Here is a 20,681-nt window from a genome sequence, read left to right on the forward strand (position 1 = left end):
GGAGCTGTCAGACTCAGCCACACTCCTCTAACTCCCCTCCCTCTCTTTTGGGCAACTTTTCTGACTGCAGAGAGAGAGGGAGGGAGGAGGAGTGTCTGGCAGCTCCAGGAGAGACAGCATCAGAGACACCTTGCAGCAAGAAAGGTCACAACTCCTCTCCTAACTTGTTTCCCCTTCCTCACTCCCCTCGGACTTTTGACCCTGCCCTCCCCTCTGGGACTCTCAACCCATTCCTCTCCCCTTAGGCTCCTAAATCCCCTTCTCCCCTGGGACTCCTAAATCCCTTTCTCCTCTTGTAAGCCCCCCACCACCCCCTTTTTCTCACTTGCTACTATAATCCCTACGCTCACACACATTTTTAACTCCTCCCTCTACTCTGGTACCTTTCCATCCTCCTTCAAACATGCAAAAGTTATACCATTACTCAAAAACAGCAAGCTTGACCCTACCTGTCTTTCTAACTATCGACCGTCTCCCTCCTGCCTTTTGCCTCTAAACTCCTTGAATGTCTTGCTCCATTTTCTCAACACCTATGTTCTCCTAGACCCTCTACAATCTGGCTTCCGCACTGCTCACTCGACGGAAACAGCCCTCACTAAAATAACTGATGACCTCCATGCTGCCAAAGACAGAGGTCATTACACTCTGCTCATATTGATCGAACCTCTCTGCAGCATTTGACACCGTGGACCACCCTCTTCTCCTTCACATTCTCCATACTCTTGGTAAAGCTCTATCCTGGATCTCCTCTTACCTCTCCCATCGTACTTTCAGTGTCTCTTCTGCTAACACCTCCTCCTCCTCTATTGATCTCTCTGTGGGGGTACCCCAGGGCTCTGTCCTGGGACCTCTTCTCTTTTCCCTGTACACACTCTCTCTAGGTGACCTAATAACATCTCTTGGGTTTAAATATCACCTCTATGCTGACGACACACAAATTTACTTTTCAACCCCCGACCTTACACCTGCTGTACAAACCAAAGTTTCGAATGTCTCTCTGCTATACTATCCTGGATGGCCCTCAGCCGCCTTAAACTCCATATGGCAAAAACAGAGCTCCTTATATTTCCTCCCAAACCTGGCCCTAATACCTCCTTCCACATTACTTTTGGAAGTACGATCATTCACCCAGTAGGCCAAGCATGCTGCTTTGGGGTCACACTTGACTCCTCTCTCACATTCTCCTCTCACATTAAAACGTTTCTAAAACCTGTCGCATTTTCCTCCACAATATTACAAAGAGACACCCTTTCCTCTGTTGCTCGACTGCTAAAACTGTGACTCAGGCCCTCACTCTCTCCCGTCTTGATTACTGTAACCTCCTGCTGTCCGGCCTTCCTGCCTCTCACCTGTCTCCCTTACAATTTATCCTTAACGCTGCTGCCAGAATCGCTCTGCTCTTTCCTAAATCTGTCTCCGCGTCTCCCCTCCTGATATCCCTCTCCTGGCTTTCGATCAAATCCCGCATCTCACACTCAATTCTCCTCCTCACTTTTAAAGCTTAACACTCTTCTGCCCCTCCTTACATCTCAGCCCTAATTTGTCGTTATGCACCATCCCGACTCTTGCGTTCTTCTCAAGGATGTCTTCTTTCTACCCCCTTTGTATGTAAAGCCCTCTCCCACCTTAAACCTTTTTCGCTGGCTGCCCCGCACCTCTGGAATGCCCTTTCCACTCAATACCCGACTCGCACCCTCTGTATCCACCTTTAAGACCCACCTTAAGACACACTTGCTTAAAGAAGCATATTAATAGCACTGTGGATAATACCAGACACATGATACATAAATCTAGGCCCCCTGCAGGTGCACTTACCAGAATGCCCTCCTACTGTCTCTGTACGTTCTCCTTACCTACCAATTAGATTGTAAGCTCCTCGGGGCAGGGACTCCTCTTCCTTAATGTTACTTTTATATCTGAATCACTTATTCCCATGACCTGTTATTTATATTATCTGTTATTTATTTGATTACCCTGTGTATTACTACTGTGAAGCGCTATGTACATTAATGGCGCTATATAAATAAAGACATACAATACAATACTTGAACTCTTAACCCCCCATTTCTTCCCCATCCCCCCTGAAACTCTTAAACCCCTCCCCCTCCTGGAACTCTTAACCCCCTCACATCCCATCTTAACTCCTCTGTTCCTTACCTCTTATACCATTTTGACTCCCACCTCTTATTAACATCACTCTTAGATACACCTTTAGATACTGTCTCCGTTTTAACATATTTTTCAACAATTCTTAAGAAAATTTGTTCTCAAAAGAAATAAATTTTCATATGAGTTGTTGAAAAATATGTTTGATGTATTTTTTAACATTTTAGAAATTACATGTGTTTTTTTAAATGGAGGGAGTATCTAAGGGTGAGAGAGATGGGATAAGAGAGGGGGATGAATGGGGGGATTTTAGGGTGTGGAAGCAGTGTAGGTGAGAAAAGGGGAGTGCAGATATAGAAAGGACTGGAAATGATGGACACTTTGTTCTAGCAAATCTAAAGAACATGTATTCCTTTTGATAAAACATTTTATTTAGATTTACTAGAACATTTTCGGACTTTTATTTTAACAAGTATTTATCGCGATAAATGTATTGATATCATTATCGTGGAAGTTATTGTTATTACCCAACCCTAGTTGCAACACACATTAGGATTATTTATATGCTGCTTTTGGAATTTACATTGTTGCCATTGATTCTTTTTTACAAAGGGCATCTGTGTTAAAAGTTGAAATTCCAGAGGTGGAACTTGAAAATGGTGACCGGGCTAAGCCTTTTTCAGTCCTGTTTCCAAATGGACAGACTATTGCCAGCTCTGGGGACATGAATGAAGGACTTGTCTGTCAAATCAACTTCAAATCTTCCAATCCCGTTTCTTGCTTGGTTGATCTATTATTCACTGATGAGGACAACAACCAGTAAGTCCCCCCCGCCCTTTTCTTTCTCACTCAAGATCGTTCTTACAGTATAACATTTATTTTGTATCACAAAGAAGAATTTTGATCTTTGCAAATTAGTTAAAAAAAATTAAACAGAATAATAAAAAAAAACTTCCCTAGCAAAACGTAACTCCTTTTTTGTCCCCATATTTTCCCCACCATATCTGTGTAATTATTAAAAGAGCCATCAATCTGTATTTTAAGAGGATTCCAGTGACAAGACTACCGTTTAGAATCCCACTTTCTATCAAAACTACAATGTCTAAAATATTCAACAATTTGATTACGCCGTGACAAAAATGTACATCCAGAGACGGTCAGGAGAGAATTATCGAAAATAATACCAGAAGAGAAACGTATCATTCAAGCTTATGAAAACTGTATTGTTATTACAAAACACAATAGGGCAGCATAGAATCTCAAAAAAATCATACAAAAACTCTGGCCATTTTACTTAATAACCCTATCTTGAAAAATAAACTTGAAGAGAAGCCAGCAGTTGTTTTAAAAAAAGCTAAAAGCCTAAAGAACTTACTTGCCCCGAGTGTGCTACCTAAAAAACATATACAAAATGAAAGATCAAAGCACGCAGGGAAACATGGCTCCCGGTTCAACCCATAGGATGCTATAAGTGTGGACGAAACGGTTGCATTACCTGCAGACATATCAATAACAATTTTACATCAAGTGTCACCAATGAAGTTATTCACCTTAAACACTTTATCAATTGCAACACAACCTACGTTGTGTATCTTTTAACCTGTAGTTGCGGCCTACAATATATAGGCCGCACCAAGAGACCCCTGAGGGGAAGGTTCCTGGAGCACATGCGCAACATTGTGAAAGGATTTATAGGACATGGGGTGTCCAGACACTTTTGTTTATAAATGCAATCAAGATCCCAAAGGACTTGTGGTTACAGGCATAGAGAGTGTTAAAACGGGCACAGCAAGAGGTTACAGATTCTTAAAACTGCGCCAGCTATTGGATTTTTAAAGTACAAACAATGCAACTAGGGGGACTGAATGAGGAGCTTGATCTTTTAGCATTCCAATAGGTACTCCCCATTTCCGGTCCCCCTAGGTTAGACAGCATACTCATTTTAGGATTTTTTAAAGTAATAAGTTGACGACAATCCCCCATTGACTGGATTAGATGGGCTTTTAACCAGTTTTTAGCTGATCCTGTCCTCCAACTCCCCATAAGCAACCTGATCTGAGTGATCAGAGGTTTTTTGACAGTTTGATAAAGCATTTAAAGTTTTGTTTATGTTTTAAACATCTAATGTGTACTCCGGGTTTGGTACAGCAACCAGCTGTTTGTACTCTATACTTTAAATGATTTTGTCTAGGTTTAATATATAAAATTGAGATATAATAATGTTTGATTGAATATGGTTTATGGAAATGTTTTATTGGTCAAACTATTTTTTTTTAAATTTATTATTTTCATTTCACCTGACCAAATGTATATTTCAAAGAAAAGGACATTTCTCCTAGCCTGTTTTAACCCTTACCATTCATCTGGTTAGAATCTTTTAATATAAGAATTTAAAAGAAATAGATTGTTTTATTGTTTCTGTTGAATACACTAAGCTTATATGCATGACATGAACCACTGTCCACCATAGAGTGATGTTCCCCCTCCTCTACACTGAGGTGAATAGTTAGTTCCCTGCAGGTATCCTTAGACCTGGGGCCCGGCGGCGCGGGCGGCCACACGCGAGTTCCCCACCAGCAGGGGAATCCTCCCGAGCCGGTCCCGGTCCCCCTTGGCTGCACAGCTCACTACACGCTGTGACGCGTCAGCCGCTACGGGATACAAGAGAATGGTGATCCCTAGCGTTGACGCGTCACGTGGTGTGGCTGTGAGCCAATGAGGAGGAGAGGCTTCGGGGAGCGGGGCGGTGTGGGGGGAAAGCAGCGTGAGTGCCTGTCTGTGTGTGTGTATGTGTGTCTGAGTGCCTATCTGTGTTTGTGTATGTGTGTGCCTGAGTGCGTGAGTGCCTGCCTCTGTGTGTGTGTATGTGTATGAGTGCCTGCCCGCGTGCATGCGTGTGTGTGTGTGAGAGAGTGCCTGCGTGTGTGTGTATGTGTGTGTCTGAGTGCGTGAGTGCCTGCCTCTGTCTGTGTGTGTGTGTGTGTGTCTGCGTGTGTGTATGAGTGCCAGCCCGAGCCCGTGGAGGGAGGGAGGGGGGGAGAGTAGCGGGTCCCTCTGCTCAAGCCACGCCCCCCCTCCCGCTCAAACCACGCCCCCCCTCCCGCTCAAACCTCCCACTCCCGCCCACCTCCCGCTCCGGCTCCCGCTCCCTACAGACCGCATATCGCGGTCTGTGTCTGTCAGCGCCCCGCCTGTCTGCAGTGCGGGCGCGCTGACGGAGGGAGAGGGGCCTTAGCCTTACAGTGGTTAACATACTCCACAATTCTGAGGGGAAAAAAAAAAAACATTGATTGATATGGGGTTGTTGCCCATCCGGTGTATAAGTAGGGTGACTATCACTCCTTTCAAAACACCCTGATGAAGGCACCCTCGTGCTGAAATGCGTTGGATTAACATTGGAACAAGCACGCTGTACCCCCAAGATTGAGAGGGTCCACCTGCAAGTTCCTGCAACTCACAAACTCTGCATTCCAGCAGTGTCTGCATTCACGTCGGTTAGACACAGTTCACAGCCCAGGGGATTTCCCAGAGTCGTCAATCAGATACTATAAGAAGTGACGTCACATCAGGGTTCCAGCGGAGAGAGGAGCACACCTGCCGCAGCAGCAGGTTCTCCCGGCAATGAGTGTGAGCCCTTGGTGCCCGGCGCACAGAGGATTAACGCTTCAGCAGAGAGACAGTACAGCGATAAACATCAGCTACAGCTTTTCCTCAGGATTCCAAGAACCCACAGAGGACGCCCAGGAGAGTGACATGGGACTACAGATCCCCCTGAATTGGGCTTCAACAATCAATCAGGCAATTTATCCTGTTTTATCATTATTTATTGATTTATGTGATAATATTTTGTTTTTATTATTTTTCACAACATAAAATATTTGCTTCCATCACTCTTTTTTTGGTGTTTTTTGAAAAAAGAGCACACCTGAGATCCCCGGCTGGGAGATATTCACATGGTTATGGAAAGTATATTTAAATGAGTCCCATCCCACACTTCCTAAAAGGATTTCCGTAAGAACTACAGTATATTGAGTTGATAAGTCGAAAACACACCCTCCACCTCCATTTGCACTGATCCCTGGATTAAAGGAATCAATCAACCAACCCGCTTTGGAATTAGGTGGAAAATCTGCCCATCTCTACTTTAAACTCATTAGGTTTGAGCAGCAATCAATCCCTTTCATTTTTTCACATAATCTGAATCAGAGCTTACTGTAGCCCCACTTTTTACCAAAATATTTACTGATTGTGTGGTTACCCTCACCCTGGCAGGCCAATAGAAACCTGAAACATCAAGACGACTTTGTGGCATTTTTTTTTTAGGTAATCCTGGTGGCAATATTTGATTTTTTTGTATTTGTGGAACAATTGCTTTAAATAAAAAACCAGGAACCTAGAATCTATTGAACTGAAAGCAGCACATTTCAGGTCCAAAGGATCATTTTTAGAGTGGTAACTGCTGCTTTAAAATGAATTTGTGAACTTGCATTGCACACAGCATACATCCTGTAAAGTAATGTCTTTGTTTCTTTCCCATGAGTTCTACTAAGAATATTACTTTGCTATTCCATTGTGTTGCAGATCACAAGTTTACGTGCATAGTTTTGTTAACTCCACAGCTGTTCTGCGTTACAAGAGACAGAAATAATGTTACAATAGATTTTTGTATTTCATAACCTATTTTAAATGCATTCATTTCTTTTCGATAAAAGTTCTATTTATTTTAAATGGATGTTCTTAAAGTATAGCAATAATGGAATGAAAAGATAATAATCTAGACATGATTTGAAGGTATTGTAGATTTAGCAACATTTCAGTTTAGGTAGTATAGTGGGAGAATGATTCCCTTATCAAGTCTTTTATTATACTTGTAACAAATTCTGTTCAGTCGTCATCAATTATATTGCAGCTAATTCTTTAAATGTATGCCACACAGTATTGTACTCATTGAAGAAAATGTAATTATACTCTATAGGATTAGAAAGATAGATTAGAAAAGGGAAAGTCTGAGATAGAGACTGTCTTCTGGTGACACCACCTCTGAGTATGTTTAATGAAATTGAGCTTTCTGCGCTTCTGCGTTTTTTTGTCTTCACAGTTGGAGCTCTAGCCTTTTTTGGTTACCAGCAGGTTGCAAATGTTGATTCACATAATATATTTAATGACTATTGCCTATTCTCTGTAACTTCTTTGCAAGTGCGCATTAGGGAAATAAGTATGCAAACAGCAGAACAGCTAATGGGTCACAGATAACAAATGCATTTCCCCCTCTGTTTTAAGATGTGTATATGCAGCGTATAATGCATAACACTGGCAAATACTGCTTTGCTTTTCTTATTTTACCGCTACTTATGGAAATCATTTCTCTAATTTGGCTTTTATTCATACGCCTCTGCATGTCTTTGTCCTGCTGGTGTAAGCTTTTTGTGGATGATGAAAGATTATTATCAAAAAGCATTATAATTCTGAATATGGATGTTTTTTTTAACTCGTAACAACAATGTGACTTTGTAACTATAGGCTGACAGGCTGTGATTTAGCAAGATCTTTACCCCTACAGTGGGGTTGTTAGCGTTATGGAAAGTTCGCAACAACAAAAACAATTGCGGTTGGTTTTGATTTAAAGAGGCATTCCACAGGGAACATAAAAAATATATATTATTATCGTTGTAATATATGATTTCCTTTATTGAAACTAATTATCTAAGCTGCCGATTGATTCATTTTTTTGTGATAGATCAGCAAAGATTCTGCTTCCAGGTTTCACTAAATGGCTGCCTTTCAGTTTCAATCAATCTTTCAGTCAGTGTAACTCAACAACTACAACGTATTCTTATATTACTTAGGTAACATTATTTATTGTTACAGTTTGCAACTCAATCTTGCGGGGAATATTGGCAACACATTATCACAAACAGGAAACGGTTACAAAGATCTTGCACTGCTGGGGAAGTGTGCTAAAGCCTGCTCTAGAAATCAAATGATGTGCAGTCTATTAAAACTCATTAAAATTGAGTTGAATTGAAATTTTTTTTTAGTATTTATTATCTAATATTACAGAACTGGTTTATTTATACAAAAAAAAACATGTAGGATATTGCATGGATTACTCCTTTAAAAGACCCAAGATTTTTTGAATAAGCAAAGTTATCCAAGAAGATTGGATTAGAAATTGTGATTTTGAGCTCAAATTCTCACTGTGCAACTAAAATTAATAATATAGTCCATCTTTCAAAACAGCTTTGTGAAATACATTTTATTATAAAAAAGTAGTATAATGAATATTTAAGGAATACATAGGTGTAACATCTGTCTGGCATTTCATGGATTTGTGGTACATCAGGAAAACCATATGAGTGTATTTGCTAGACTGAAATGATATGCAAACTAATGGAAGGGACCTACAGATGTGCAGGTAGATGTGTGCACGATGATTTTGAATAGGGTCTCCGCACCACTTCACGCCTAGGTATATTGCATGCCATGTCCCTGTTCCCTAACAGACGTTACATAAAAAGTTGCGTGATTTACATAACATTTGCACCAAATTTAAAACAAATAAAAAATGCTTTGAAAAGCTGTAGACTGTTCTTGAAGGAGTTATTGCGTTCCAAATCTTAAATTGGTCAGAACTGCACCAGCCCAATTACACTACAGTACGCCTGTCTTTATTTGTATGTTGCAATCAAAAGCAGCAATTAGCGAGTCAAATTGTCAGACAAATTGTGTAATATTAATGATTGCTGGTTGCGATATGGACCTATAGGAGAGTTTCTGATAGGTTTAATAGTTTTTACAGAACTTATAAAGCCCCATATTGCTTCTTGTTTTGTACAAGCTGTGATACATTTTAATTGACCAACAAGACAATTTCTTTATAAAATGTTATCACAGCATGCAATTAATGTAAATTCCCCCGGCACAATAGAACTACAAAAACTAGAACTTATAAATTGTAATGATAAAAACTGGAGTTGATAGAGCTGTAGTTTTACTGAGTGTGCTCTATAATCCTAGAGAGAGAGAGATTTTCTACTGCCGTTCTGTTAACAATTGCCCAAGTAAAGTTTAATACGTGAATGGAACGAGAATGCCAATGAAAAAAAAGAACATAAAGGTTTTCAGAAATTAGTAGTAGCTCACACCAAGAAAAGCTAGTGAAGAGAGGTCAATGATAATGAAAAGTTTCATATATCATATAGTAGATATTGAATTCAATACGGCATTTTGACCTTCTACCTATCTCCACTTACAGGAATCATTAATCTTCAAAATGATTTTCTTTTGCACTGAAGACTCAATTCTACTCTTATTGAGTTCTTCTGTGTGTTTTTATACCAATCAATAACCACTAACCTTGGAATGTTTTCATACTCAGACTAGCACCCTAATGACAGCAATCATGCAATCTCTTATACCAGAGTATTAAACTTAAAAGCATATTGGTATATTTGGGGTGTCACGATGTACAGTACAGTACCACATACAAGAAAGAAGACTTCCCCTAGAGGTTACAGTGTTTCATTATCTACTATATATTTGTGAAAGCGTCTTATGTGTCTATGTCTGTATGTGTCTCCCTGTGTCCCTAGCGGCAATCCATTGGACCTTGGGCCAGGCCAATGAGATTGCTCCCTTGGCCCGCCCGCCCCCGCACACCTCTCATTGGCCTGAGGCGGGGACACACACACACCTCCCCCCCCCCATCACGTGCGCCGCCCTGCACCGGCTCCCGGACGGAGGGGAAGCGCGGCCCTCCTGCCCCTGCCGCCAACTGCAGGCTCCTCTCCCCTCGCTTACAACCGGCTCCCGGAAACACAGAGGGTAAGCGTGGCGCGGCCCTCCTACCCCAGCCGCCAACGCTCCCTTACCTTCCCGGCGCTACCTTAAACTCCCCGGTGCTACCTTAACTCCCCCGGCGCTACCTTAACTCCCCGCCGCCTTCCCTTAACTTCCCCGGCGGCTACCTTAACTCCACGGCACTCCCTTAACTCCCCGGCGCTCCCTTAACTCCCCGGCGCTCCCTTAACTCCCCGGCCGCTGGGGGGGGCCAAGCAGCCCTCCTCAGATGTATGTGTGTGTGTGTGTGGACATTTTACTCCTGACAACAATTTGTGCCTCACTTTCACCCATACCCCTGCCCTTCCCCACCCCCCTACCCCTGCCCTTACCCACCCCTCCTACCCCTGCCCTTCCCCACCCCTCCTACCCCTGCCCTTCCCCACCCCCCCTACCCCTGCCCTTCCCCACCCCCCCTACCCCTGCCCTTCCCCACCCCCCCTACCCCTGCCCTTCCCCACCCCCCCACCCTTGCCCTTCAACCCCCCACCCTTGCCCTTCACCCCCTCTACCCCTGCCCTTCACCCCCCCCTGCCCTTCACCCCCCTACCCTTCAACCCCCCTGCCATTCACCCCCCCTGCCCTTCACCCCCCTGCCCTTCACCCCCCTGCCCTTCACCCCCCCTGCCCTTCAACCCCCCCCGCCCCTGCCCCCCCCTACCCCTGCCCTCCACCCCCCCTGCCCTTCACCCCTCCCCCTGCCCTTCACCCCTTCACCCCCCTGCCCCTCACCCCCCCGCCCTTCACCCCCCCGCCCCTGCCCTCCCCCCCCTGCCCCTGCCCTACACCCCCCCCTGCCCTTCACCCCCTTCCCCTGCCCTTCACCCCTCCCCTGCCCTGTCCACCCCTGCCCCCTGCCCTTCACCCCTCCCCCCCTGCCCTTCACCCCTCCCCCCCTGCCCCTGCCCTTTACCCCTGCCCTTCACCCCTGCCCCTGCCCTTTACCCCTGCCCCTGCCCTTCAGCCCCTGCCCTTCACCCCTCCCCCCCTGCCCTTCACCCCTCCCCCCTGCCCCTGCCCTTTACCCCTGCCCTTCACCCCTGCCCCTGCCCTTTTACCCCCTGCCCCTGCCCTTCAGCCCCTGCCCTTCAGCCCCTGCCCTTCACCCCCTGCCCTTCACCCCCCCTGCCCCTGCCCTTCACCCCCCCCTGCCCCTGCCCTTCACCCCCCCTTCCCCCTGCCCTTCACCCCCCCTTCCCCTGCCCTTCACCCCCCCCTGCCCTTCACCCCCCTTCCCCTGCCCTTCACCCCCCCCTACCCCTGCCCTTCACCCCCCCTACCCCTGCCCTTTACCCCCCTACCCCTGCCCTTCACCCCCCACCCCTACCCCTGCTCTTCACCCCCCACCCCTACCCCTGCCCTTCACCCCCCACCCCTACCCCTGCCCTTCACACCCCATCCCTACCCCTGCCCTTCACCCCCTACCCCTGCCCTTCAACCCCCCCTACCCCTGCCCTTCATCCCCCACCCCTACCCCTGCCCTTCACCCCTACCCCTGCCCTTCACCCCCTACCCCTGCCCTTCACCCCCCCCCTACCCCTGCCCTTCACCCCCCCCTACCCCTGCCCTTCACCCCCCCTACCCCCTGCCCTTCACCCCCCCTACCCCTGCCCCTTCACCCCCCTACCCCTGCCCTTCACCCCCTACCCCTGCCCTTCACCCCCCCTACCCCTGCCCTTCACCCCCCCTACCCCTGCCCTTCACCCCCCCTACCCCTGCCCTTCACCCCCCCTACCCCTGCCCTTCACCCCCCCTACCCCTTCCCTTCACCCCCCCCTACACCTGCCCTTCACCCCCCCGCCTGCCCTTCACCCCCCCCCCACGCCTGCCCTTCACACCCCCCCCCGCGTCTGACTGACGCATGCACACAAACCCTGACAGGCGCACGCAGACACACCCTGACTGACGCACGCACACAAACCCTGACAGGCGCACGCAGACACACCCTGACTGACGCACGCACACACCCTGACCTCACAGCACCACAAACCCTGAAGGGCGCACACACATAAACCCTGACTGACGCACGCACACACACACACTGACTGACGCATGCACTACCTCACTGACGCACGGCACACACACACACACACTGAATGACGCACACACACACATGTACTGATGCACGCACACAACCCCTGAACAGCCGCACGCACACAACCACTGACAGCCACATGCACACACCCTGATGCACGCACACACACACACACACTGACTGACACTGACTGACTGACTCACACACACACACATTGACTGACACACACACTCACTGACACACACACATACTGACTGACACACACACACACACAACACACAGACTAACTGACGCGCGCATACACACACACTGACTGACTGACACACACACTGACTGACACACACACTGACTGACACACACACTGTGACTGACACACACACACTGACTGACGCGCACACACACACACACACACACACACACTGACTGACACACACACACACACTGACTGACACACACACACACACACACACACACACACACACACACACACAGACTAACTGACGCGCGCATACACACACACACTGACTGACTGACACACACACTGACTGACACACACACTGACTGACACACACACTGACTGACACACACACTGACTGACACACACACTGACTGACACACACACACTGACTGACACACACACTGACTGACACACACACACTGACTGACAAACACACACACTGACTGACACACACACTGACTGACACACACACTGACTGACACACACACTGACTGACACACACACTGTCTGACACACACACACTGTCTGACACACACACACACACACTGACTGACACACACACACACTGACTGACACACACACACTGACTGACACACACACTGACTGACACACACACTGACTGACACACACACTGACTGACACACACACTGACTGACGCGCGCGCGCACCCCCCCCCCCCACACACACACAGTGACTGACGCACGCACACACACACACTGACTGAGGCGCACACGCACACACACACTGACTGAGGCACACACACACGCACACACTGACTGTGTGTGTGCGTCAGTCTGTGTGTGTGTTTTTGTGTTTCTGCGTCACACTCACTGACGTGCGCGCGCGCACACACACACAGTGACTGACTACACACAACCAATGGACAGACGCACACACACTGCATGAAGCTGTAAAGGGGGACAAACAGAGCTGTAAAGGAGGGAGGAGGGGGGGACTGGATTGATGTGAATGGGGGACAAACAGAGAGAGGAGAGAGAGAGGAGCGGGAACATTACATCCCGGGCAACGCCGGGTCTCTCAGCTAGTCTTTAATATTGTTAACATTTCATTACTAGTAGTCCTAGAAATGTGTTTTACTTTAATGTTTTTTTCACCCTTGTTGGCATTATTTGAAGCAATAATCCCCTTCACAACAAATGTAGACCCTGATATTTGTCTTCATATTTAAGAACACCATACAGTAGATTTTTAATCTGGCAATTATGTGCGTTCATTAATTATGAATTGCTTATTATTTATGCCATATACTATCACCTTTTTCATTAAAATGAGCAATACCTGTAATGTCTGTTATCCTCTTTTCTATTTTCTTGATATCCCTAAAATCACATTCTATTTCAATTCTTATGATCCATATTTACTAAGCTGTGCTAAATCACAAGTCACTGTGTTTCCCATTCACATGAATGGACAGGAAGGTGTCATACAACTTATCACTGCTAAGTAAATATGGCCCTATATTACTATTGGGTCATTTACCTGCATGACTTGCAGCATGAAGAGCTCTGCTTATCCTACGTCTGTGTTTCAAAACTTTGAATATTCATACTTAGTAAAGCCTTTGGGTTTCCCATGGCTGCTTCCAGAGAATATACAAGATATGCCATGGTCATCTTGTATGCATGACTCAATACATATATGATTTAATTTTATATATATAATTATTTTTACCATTACATTTTTTGTTTGAACAGTATCTTTCTTTTCATTTTTCCTTCATAAATATTAATATCTTTTATATCTTGTATAACAAAAGATACTCATTTACATCTCAAAGGTTTAATAGCAACAAGCACTCCTTACCTTAAATGTAAACCATTGAATGGAGCGTAGGACTGCTGCATGTCTTCTGCATGTCTTCTCCATGTAAAATGTGTTCACTCCCAATGAGGCCTTGTCCAAGATGAGCAGGAGCACGACCACGCGTCTTGCCTCTAATGTCTTGTCACGCTACTGTAACACCACCCTAGCCCCTGTTACTAGTTTTAAATACTTCGGCATATGGTTTGACTCTATTTAACATTCGGGTTACACATTGATACCCTGAAATCCAAAACCTATGCCAAACTAGGTGTACTTTAAAGGAACAAATCCTCCCTAAATGTGCAGGTCAGAAAGCGTATCGCACAGCAGATGCTAATGCCAATTATAGACTATGGGGACAAAGTATATAGCACGGCACCCCAAACCATTTTAACAAACTTGATACCCTCTACAATTCAATATGTCGTTTTGTCCTCCAATGCAACTACAACACACAATACTGTGAAATGCTCAAAGAACTAGATTGGTCATCACTTGATTCTAGGCGCAAAGTTAATCTTTCCTGTCTTGCCTCCAAATACTTTCTGGGCAAGCTACCCATCTATCTGAACAAGCTCCTCACCCCTACCACATGCAGCACTTATCATCTGAGATCTGACTCCAAAAGACTGTTCATGGTCCCAAGGTTCAGCAAAGTATCCGGCCGCTCCTCATTCTCTTACCGTACACCCCAAAACTGGAACAAGACTCTCACACCCGCCACCAGTCTAAGTTCTTTCAAATCCAAAGCTGTCTCACATTTTAATCTGGTCTGTAACTGTTGCATACGCCTATAACATATACTATTTCTTACTGTGCATGCAAAGTCTTGTATGTAATGTATAACCCTGCTTACTTAATGTAACTATGTATTTATAACCATGTGTTTGTCATCATAACTCTGTGCTCAGGACATACCCTCAATCTATAAATTCCAGGTAAAACATTTGATAAATAAATAAAATAAATACGTGTACAGTAACAATTGCTCTGCCTCCCTCTTCTGCCCCAAATAATGTAGCTCAAAATCTTTTTTACCTTCCCCTGAGATGGAAAAGGAAGGAACCACTTTCCACACACAAGCTGCTCCTCTATTTATAGATATGCATCTTATTTTGCAACAGAAGCCATTAAAATGTTTATGATTGTGATCAGCTGTTACATTTCTGAATGAGAAAGGATGTGTTTCATTCCCTGCATATTGTGTAGTGTGTGTGTATGTATGTATGTATGTATGTATGTATGATGATATATATATATATCATCCTTGGTATGTGCAATCCACTGCTGGATGAAGGCCTCCCCAATGATCTTCCATGTAATGTGGTTGCAAGCTTCTCTTCTACATGTTGCTCCGACAAATTGTCTTACTTTTAGTTGTTGTCTTGGTCTTTTAACATCACTTGGAACCCAGTGGAGTATCATCTTTGTCCAGCTATGGTCATTTCTCCTTGTGATATGTCAGGCCTACTGCCATTTTAATTTATTTCCACGTTTGATGATGTCACTGACTTTTATTTGCTTTTTTTTTTTTTTATAACTTGAATTTTATTGATGAATATATGCTTGTTATACATAAAGAGAGACGTTCAATTAAACATTTTTCAACTTAGCATATAATAAACATTAATTTACGCATAACTGACCCACACGGTTTTTCAAGCCCTACTTAACCGTGCGGGAGATAGTCACTCTTATTGTGAGGGGTCGGGGTATAATAATAATAGTAATAAATTATAATAAATAATAATTAAAAAATAAAAAAAAATGGGGGGGGAGGAAAGAGGGAAGGGGTGTAGGATAGGAATGGGAGATCGGAGGGAATGGGTGGAGTGGTTTCTGAGAGCTGTTGAGATGTCTTTACTGCTGACAAATAGTTACAGTCGTTGATGCAGGGTATATATGAGCAACCTCATGGTGTGTGCGGTATTTGTTGTGGGTACGGTCTTCACCTCTCTGTAGGAGAACGCATTTATAACTATCATAGCCAGATTGTGTCACGCTCTACCCCAGGAATGTCTGTCTGTGCTAACCAAGGAGTCCAGACTTTTAGGAAATTGTCGCCAGTATCATTAACTAAACTTGTTAGCTTTTCCATCTGGCAAATAAACCAAATACGATTCCGAATCTTTGGGATAATTGGAATTTCGGGGCGTTTCCATAATGCTGCGATCTCACACCGCGTTGCTATTGCGAAATGTGCAATGAGTTTATTATGCGGTTTTGACAGGTCTTTTAAGGGTCTGTTTAAGAGAAACAGCCATGGGTCTGGAGGAATAGAGAGGTCGAAAATACTCTGGATCCAATCCATGATTTGTACCCAAACTAGGGAGATCAGCGGGCATGACCACAGCATATGTAACAGGTCAGCTGTTCCTCCACATTGTTTGGGGCACAATGGGGAGGACCCTGGAACGAACTTAGATAATTTGAGTGGGGTGAGTTACCACCTCATAAGGACTTGTGCGTTCTCCTTCAGTGTTGTGCATATGGAACTTTTAGCAGTAGCTAAGAATATGGAGTCCCAATCTTCTTCTTCTAGGGTTTCCCCTAGGTCTAACTCCCATTGGTTTTGGAATGAGGGTGCTTGCTGTTTGGAAGTGGCAGATTCGACTACCTCTCCGTAGATCATAGATATAAGTCCCTTAGTGTCGGATTCTACCCGGCAGAGCTTTTCGAAATTTGTCAAGGGAGGGTATGGGGCGGATTTGTTATAGAATGCTCTAATCTGGAGGTATTTATAAAATTCTGTGTGGGGAATATCTTTTTCTAGTCTGATATGGTCGAATGTTTTGATTTTTAGATTGTATCATTCTATATCTTTGAATCTACTATATCCTTTTAATCTCCAGATGGAACAACTGTTACCAATTAGGCCAGGTGCAAAACTCGGGTTGTTCCAGATGGGGGACATTAAAGAGCATCTTGATGTGAGAGAGCTTTTGATTCTCGTTGCTTCCCAAACCGATAGAGAGTTGATCATTGAGGTGAGCGGCAGGGTAGCGGGTTTCCTCGCTAATTTAGGTAACCAAATCAGGCTGCTGAGCTCTAATGGGGAGCACGCAGCACTTTCTAATTCCACCCATCTCTTCAATGTAGGGTCTGAATGCCATTGTATAATATGACTTAATTGAGCCGCTTTATAATATGATAACAGGCAGGGTACCGCTAAGCCACCAGCTAAGGTAGGTCTTTTCATATTTAATTTATTTACTCTCGGATTCTTCCCGTTCCAGACAAAGTTAGATATTGCAGACTGAAGTGAGAGTATATCTTTCAGTTTGAGTGGCACTGGTAGTGTCTGGAAGAGGTATAGGATACGGGGGAAGTAAATTCATTTTAATGCTATGTATCCTACCTATCCAAGAAATCTTCTTGGAAGACCATCTGATTAGGTCTTGTTTTAACGTCCGAATTAGGTTGGGATAATTTGCATTGTAGATGCTTTTTGCATCTTTGGTGATATGAATCCCTAGGTATTTTATAGACTTCTTTTGCCAATTGAATTTGAAATTTAGTTTCAGTAGTTTCTCTGTATGTCTAGGGAGATTGATATTTAGAGCTTCAGACTTGGATTGGTTTATTTTGAACCCAGAGACTTTGGAGAATTTGTCTAGTAGGTCAAATAGATTTGGTAATGAGGTGAGGGGTTTTGAGATGATTAATAGGATATCGTCTGCATACAGGGCCGCTTTATGGGATTGAGCGTATGCGTTTAACCCTGAGATATCCGGATTGTCTCGAATGCGTGCTGCCAGCGGTTCGATACATAGGGCAAACAGGAGGGGAGATAGCGGGCACCCCTGTCGTGTGCCACTTTGGATTTGAAATGGGAGTGAGGGGAAGTCCTGATGTATAACCCTGGCAGATGGGCCTGAGTATAGCGACATAATCGCTTCACTCACCCGATCCCCGAAGCCAAATGCTGCTAGCGTCTCTTTTAGATATGGCCAGTCAATCCTATCAAAAGCTTTTTCCGCGTCCAGACTTAATAACATGGTTTGAGCATTATTTTTATTTGCCAATTCTAGCAGATCAATAAATCGCCGGGTGTTATCCGCTGCCTGCCTTCCTTTGATGAAGCCGACCTGATCTGGATGTATTAGTCTGGGTAGGATTAGACTTAATCTGTTGGCCAACAATTTAGCATATATTTTTATATCAGTATTAATTAAGGAAATTGGCCTATAGCTTTTACAATTCAGCGGATCCTTGCCAGGTTTGTGTATTAGAGATATAGACGCCCGCAGCATATCCTCGGGGATTGGGGCTCCTGCTAATATAGCGTTGAACATGTGGAGCAGCCGTGGGGCAAGTGAATTTGAGAACTTCTTATAGTATAGCCCCGAGAAACCACCTGGACCTGGTGCCTTTGATGGTTTAAGTTTTTGATGGCCTGTGACACTTCTTCTAATGTGAAGTCGGCGCCCAGGACCTCCTTGTCTTGCTCTGTCAATCTCCCTATCTTTGAGCTGGCCAAGAAATCTCTTAGAGCTCTGCTCGTGTTGTTATTATGTGCCACTTTCTTACCGTCGTATAGGGAACTATAAAATGAACCAAATTCTTCTACTATCTTTTTGGGATTGGCTGTTTGTATGCCCGATTTTAAGCGTATAGCTTGGATGTTAAACTTAGATTGCCTATCTTTTAAAGCTCGAGCTAGCATCGTATCCGGCCCGTTAGCTTTTTCGTAGAATTTCCTCTTAGACCAACTCAGGGAGTTATCTGCTCTGGAAGTCAATAGCATGTTCAGTTCAATTTTTGTATCTTTTAGATCATGTGTTGTTTGTGAATCAGGATTAGATTTGTGGTTTAAGATAAGAGAATGTAGTTTGGATTGGAGCAAATTAATTTTGGAATCTCTCTCTCGTTTTCGTTTAGCTGTGATGTTGATCAATATGCCCCTTAAGGTTGCTTTATGAGCCTCCCAAAGTATCGTATGGGATTCCACAGAGCCTGTGTTTATCTTGAAAAATTGAACTATTTCTTGATCTATTGCATCACATATTTCAGGTATCTTAAGAATAGACTCATTAAGTTTCCAGTTTGCACCTGGCAGATTGGCTCAGATATTATTGCACCTTAGCTCTATTGGTGCGTGGTCAGACCATGAAATATCATGGATCTCAGTATGAGTGACCATAGGAACCAGGTGGCACGAGACAAAGAGGTAGTCAATTCTACTGTATGAAGTATGTGGGTGGGAATAAAAAGTGTAATCTCTGGTAGATGGATGGAGCTCTCTCCATATATCCACTAACTGGGTGTCTTTTAGGCCTCTGTGAAGGGCGGATTGCGCTTTTTTATTGTCAGAGACACCTCCTCTTGATCTATCTATATCTGAATGCATTGTTATATTGCAATCTCCTGCTACTATGACGCAGCCTTTAGCTACTGAGTTTAGTATTTTGAAAAACTTATCAAAGAAAGTTGCGTCTTGTATACAGGGGGCGTAGAGGGAGGCCAATGTGATAAGCTGTTCGGGAATCATTCCTACTAAAATTATATAGCGGCCTTCGGTATCTTTTTTAATTGTCTGAGAGACAAATGGGATTTTGTTATTAAACAAAATGGCTACCCCTCTTTTTTTGATTGAGGCTGATGAAGCGAAAAATTGGCAGAAGCCCTTGTCTAGGAATTTGGGTGGGTTGTTCTTATTGAAGTGTGTCTCCTGTAAGAACAACACATCCGCCTGTTGTCTCTTGTAGTCCGTGAAAGCTAATTTTCTTTTGATTGGACTATTGAAGCCTTTTACATTGTGAGATATTAAGGTTAACGCCATGTGTTATAATGGAAGAAGTAACTAGTGTGAAGACCCATATACTCACCTTTGGCCATGATTCTGGTGAATCTATCCGATGTTCTTCTCATAAGTATGTCGGTTAGTCTCGTCCATATGGTTCCGCTTGTCCATGGGGAGGTAGGGAAGAGGACAGAGGGAGGATAGGGAGACAAAACAAGGGAAGCTACAAGAGGGATATAACGTGGGTTAAAAAGCAACACAAAAAAAAGGGAAAATGTAAAAAGGAGTGAACAAAAATCAGGAATGTGCCCCGAGAGCCCCCGAGGATTGTTCCTGTGCCCAGTAGGTAGGTTTGCTGGTTCCATCATTTGGATGGATCGGACTCCTGTGATGGAGGCAAACCTGCCTGGGACTTGTGGTCGGTCTCTCCTATTGAGGGATCATAAAGAGAAACACATGCGTGTCGCCGGGAATAACCCCGCCGACACAGTTTCCATAAATTTATTAACTAATTAACTGCGGCAGCTTAACTTGGATGTCTTGAGTGCCACGTAACATTGGGAACCTTAATATAAACAGGGACAACAATTGTACTCTTCGTGAGAGACCATAAAACCTAATATCAACATAGTCAAAACTTTGTCTGTACATGACAATTATGGAGCAACGTTTAGTAGACTATCTCATATAATTTCTATGGGTCGTTTGATAAATGGAACCGAGAAGACATATATGACATATGACAAATGAGATATAAAAGGTATAAAAGACAGATATATGGACACATGAGGTAAATAGGGCGTTAACATCACCGTAGTATAGATAAACGTATCTATAACCTAAGCATAAGACAGTGAACAATGAGTTAAGCGCATTAACTGAATTAACTGTAATCC

The 20,681-nt window shown here is 44.3% G+C and overlaps 1 protein-coding gene across 5 annotated transcripts in view; it reads left to right on the forward strand.

Annotated features, from left to right (window-relative positions):
* The window catches only part of CFAP47 (cilia and flagella associated protein 47), a 663,944-nt gene that overhangs the window by 159,921 nt on the left and 483,342 nt on the right, over window positions 1-20,681 (forward strand). For all 5 annotated transcript variants that reach the window (XM_075590256.1, XM_075590258.1, XM_075590257.1 and 2 more), the window contains exon 27: window positions 2,719-2,925. In XM_075590256.1, the coding sequence (XP_075446371.1) occupies window positions 2,719-2,925 (207 nt within the window). The remainder of the gene's footprint in view (window positions 1-2,718; window positions 2,926-20,681) is intronic.

This window comes from Ascaphus truei, chromosome 3 (assembly GCF_040206685.1).
Source record: "Ascaphus truei isolate aAscTru1 chromosome 3, aAscTru1.hap1, whole genome shotgun sequence".
Classification (NCBI taxonomy): Eukaryota; Metazoa; Chordata; class Amphibia; order Anura; family Ascaphidae; genus Ascaphus; species Ascaphus truei.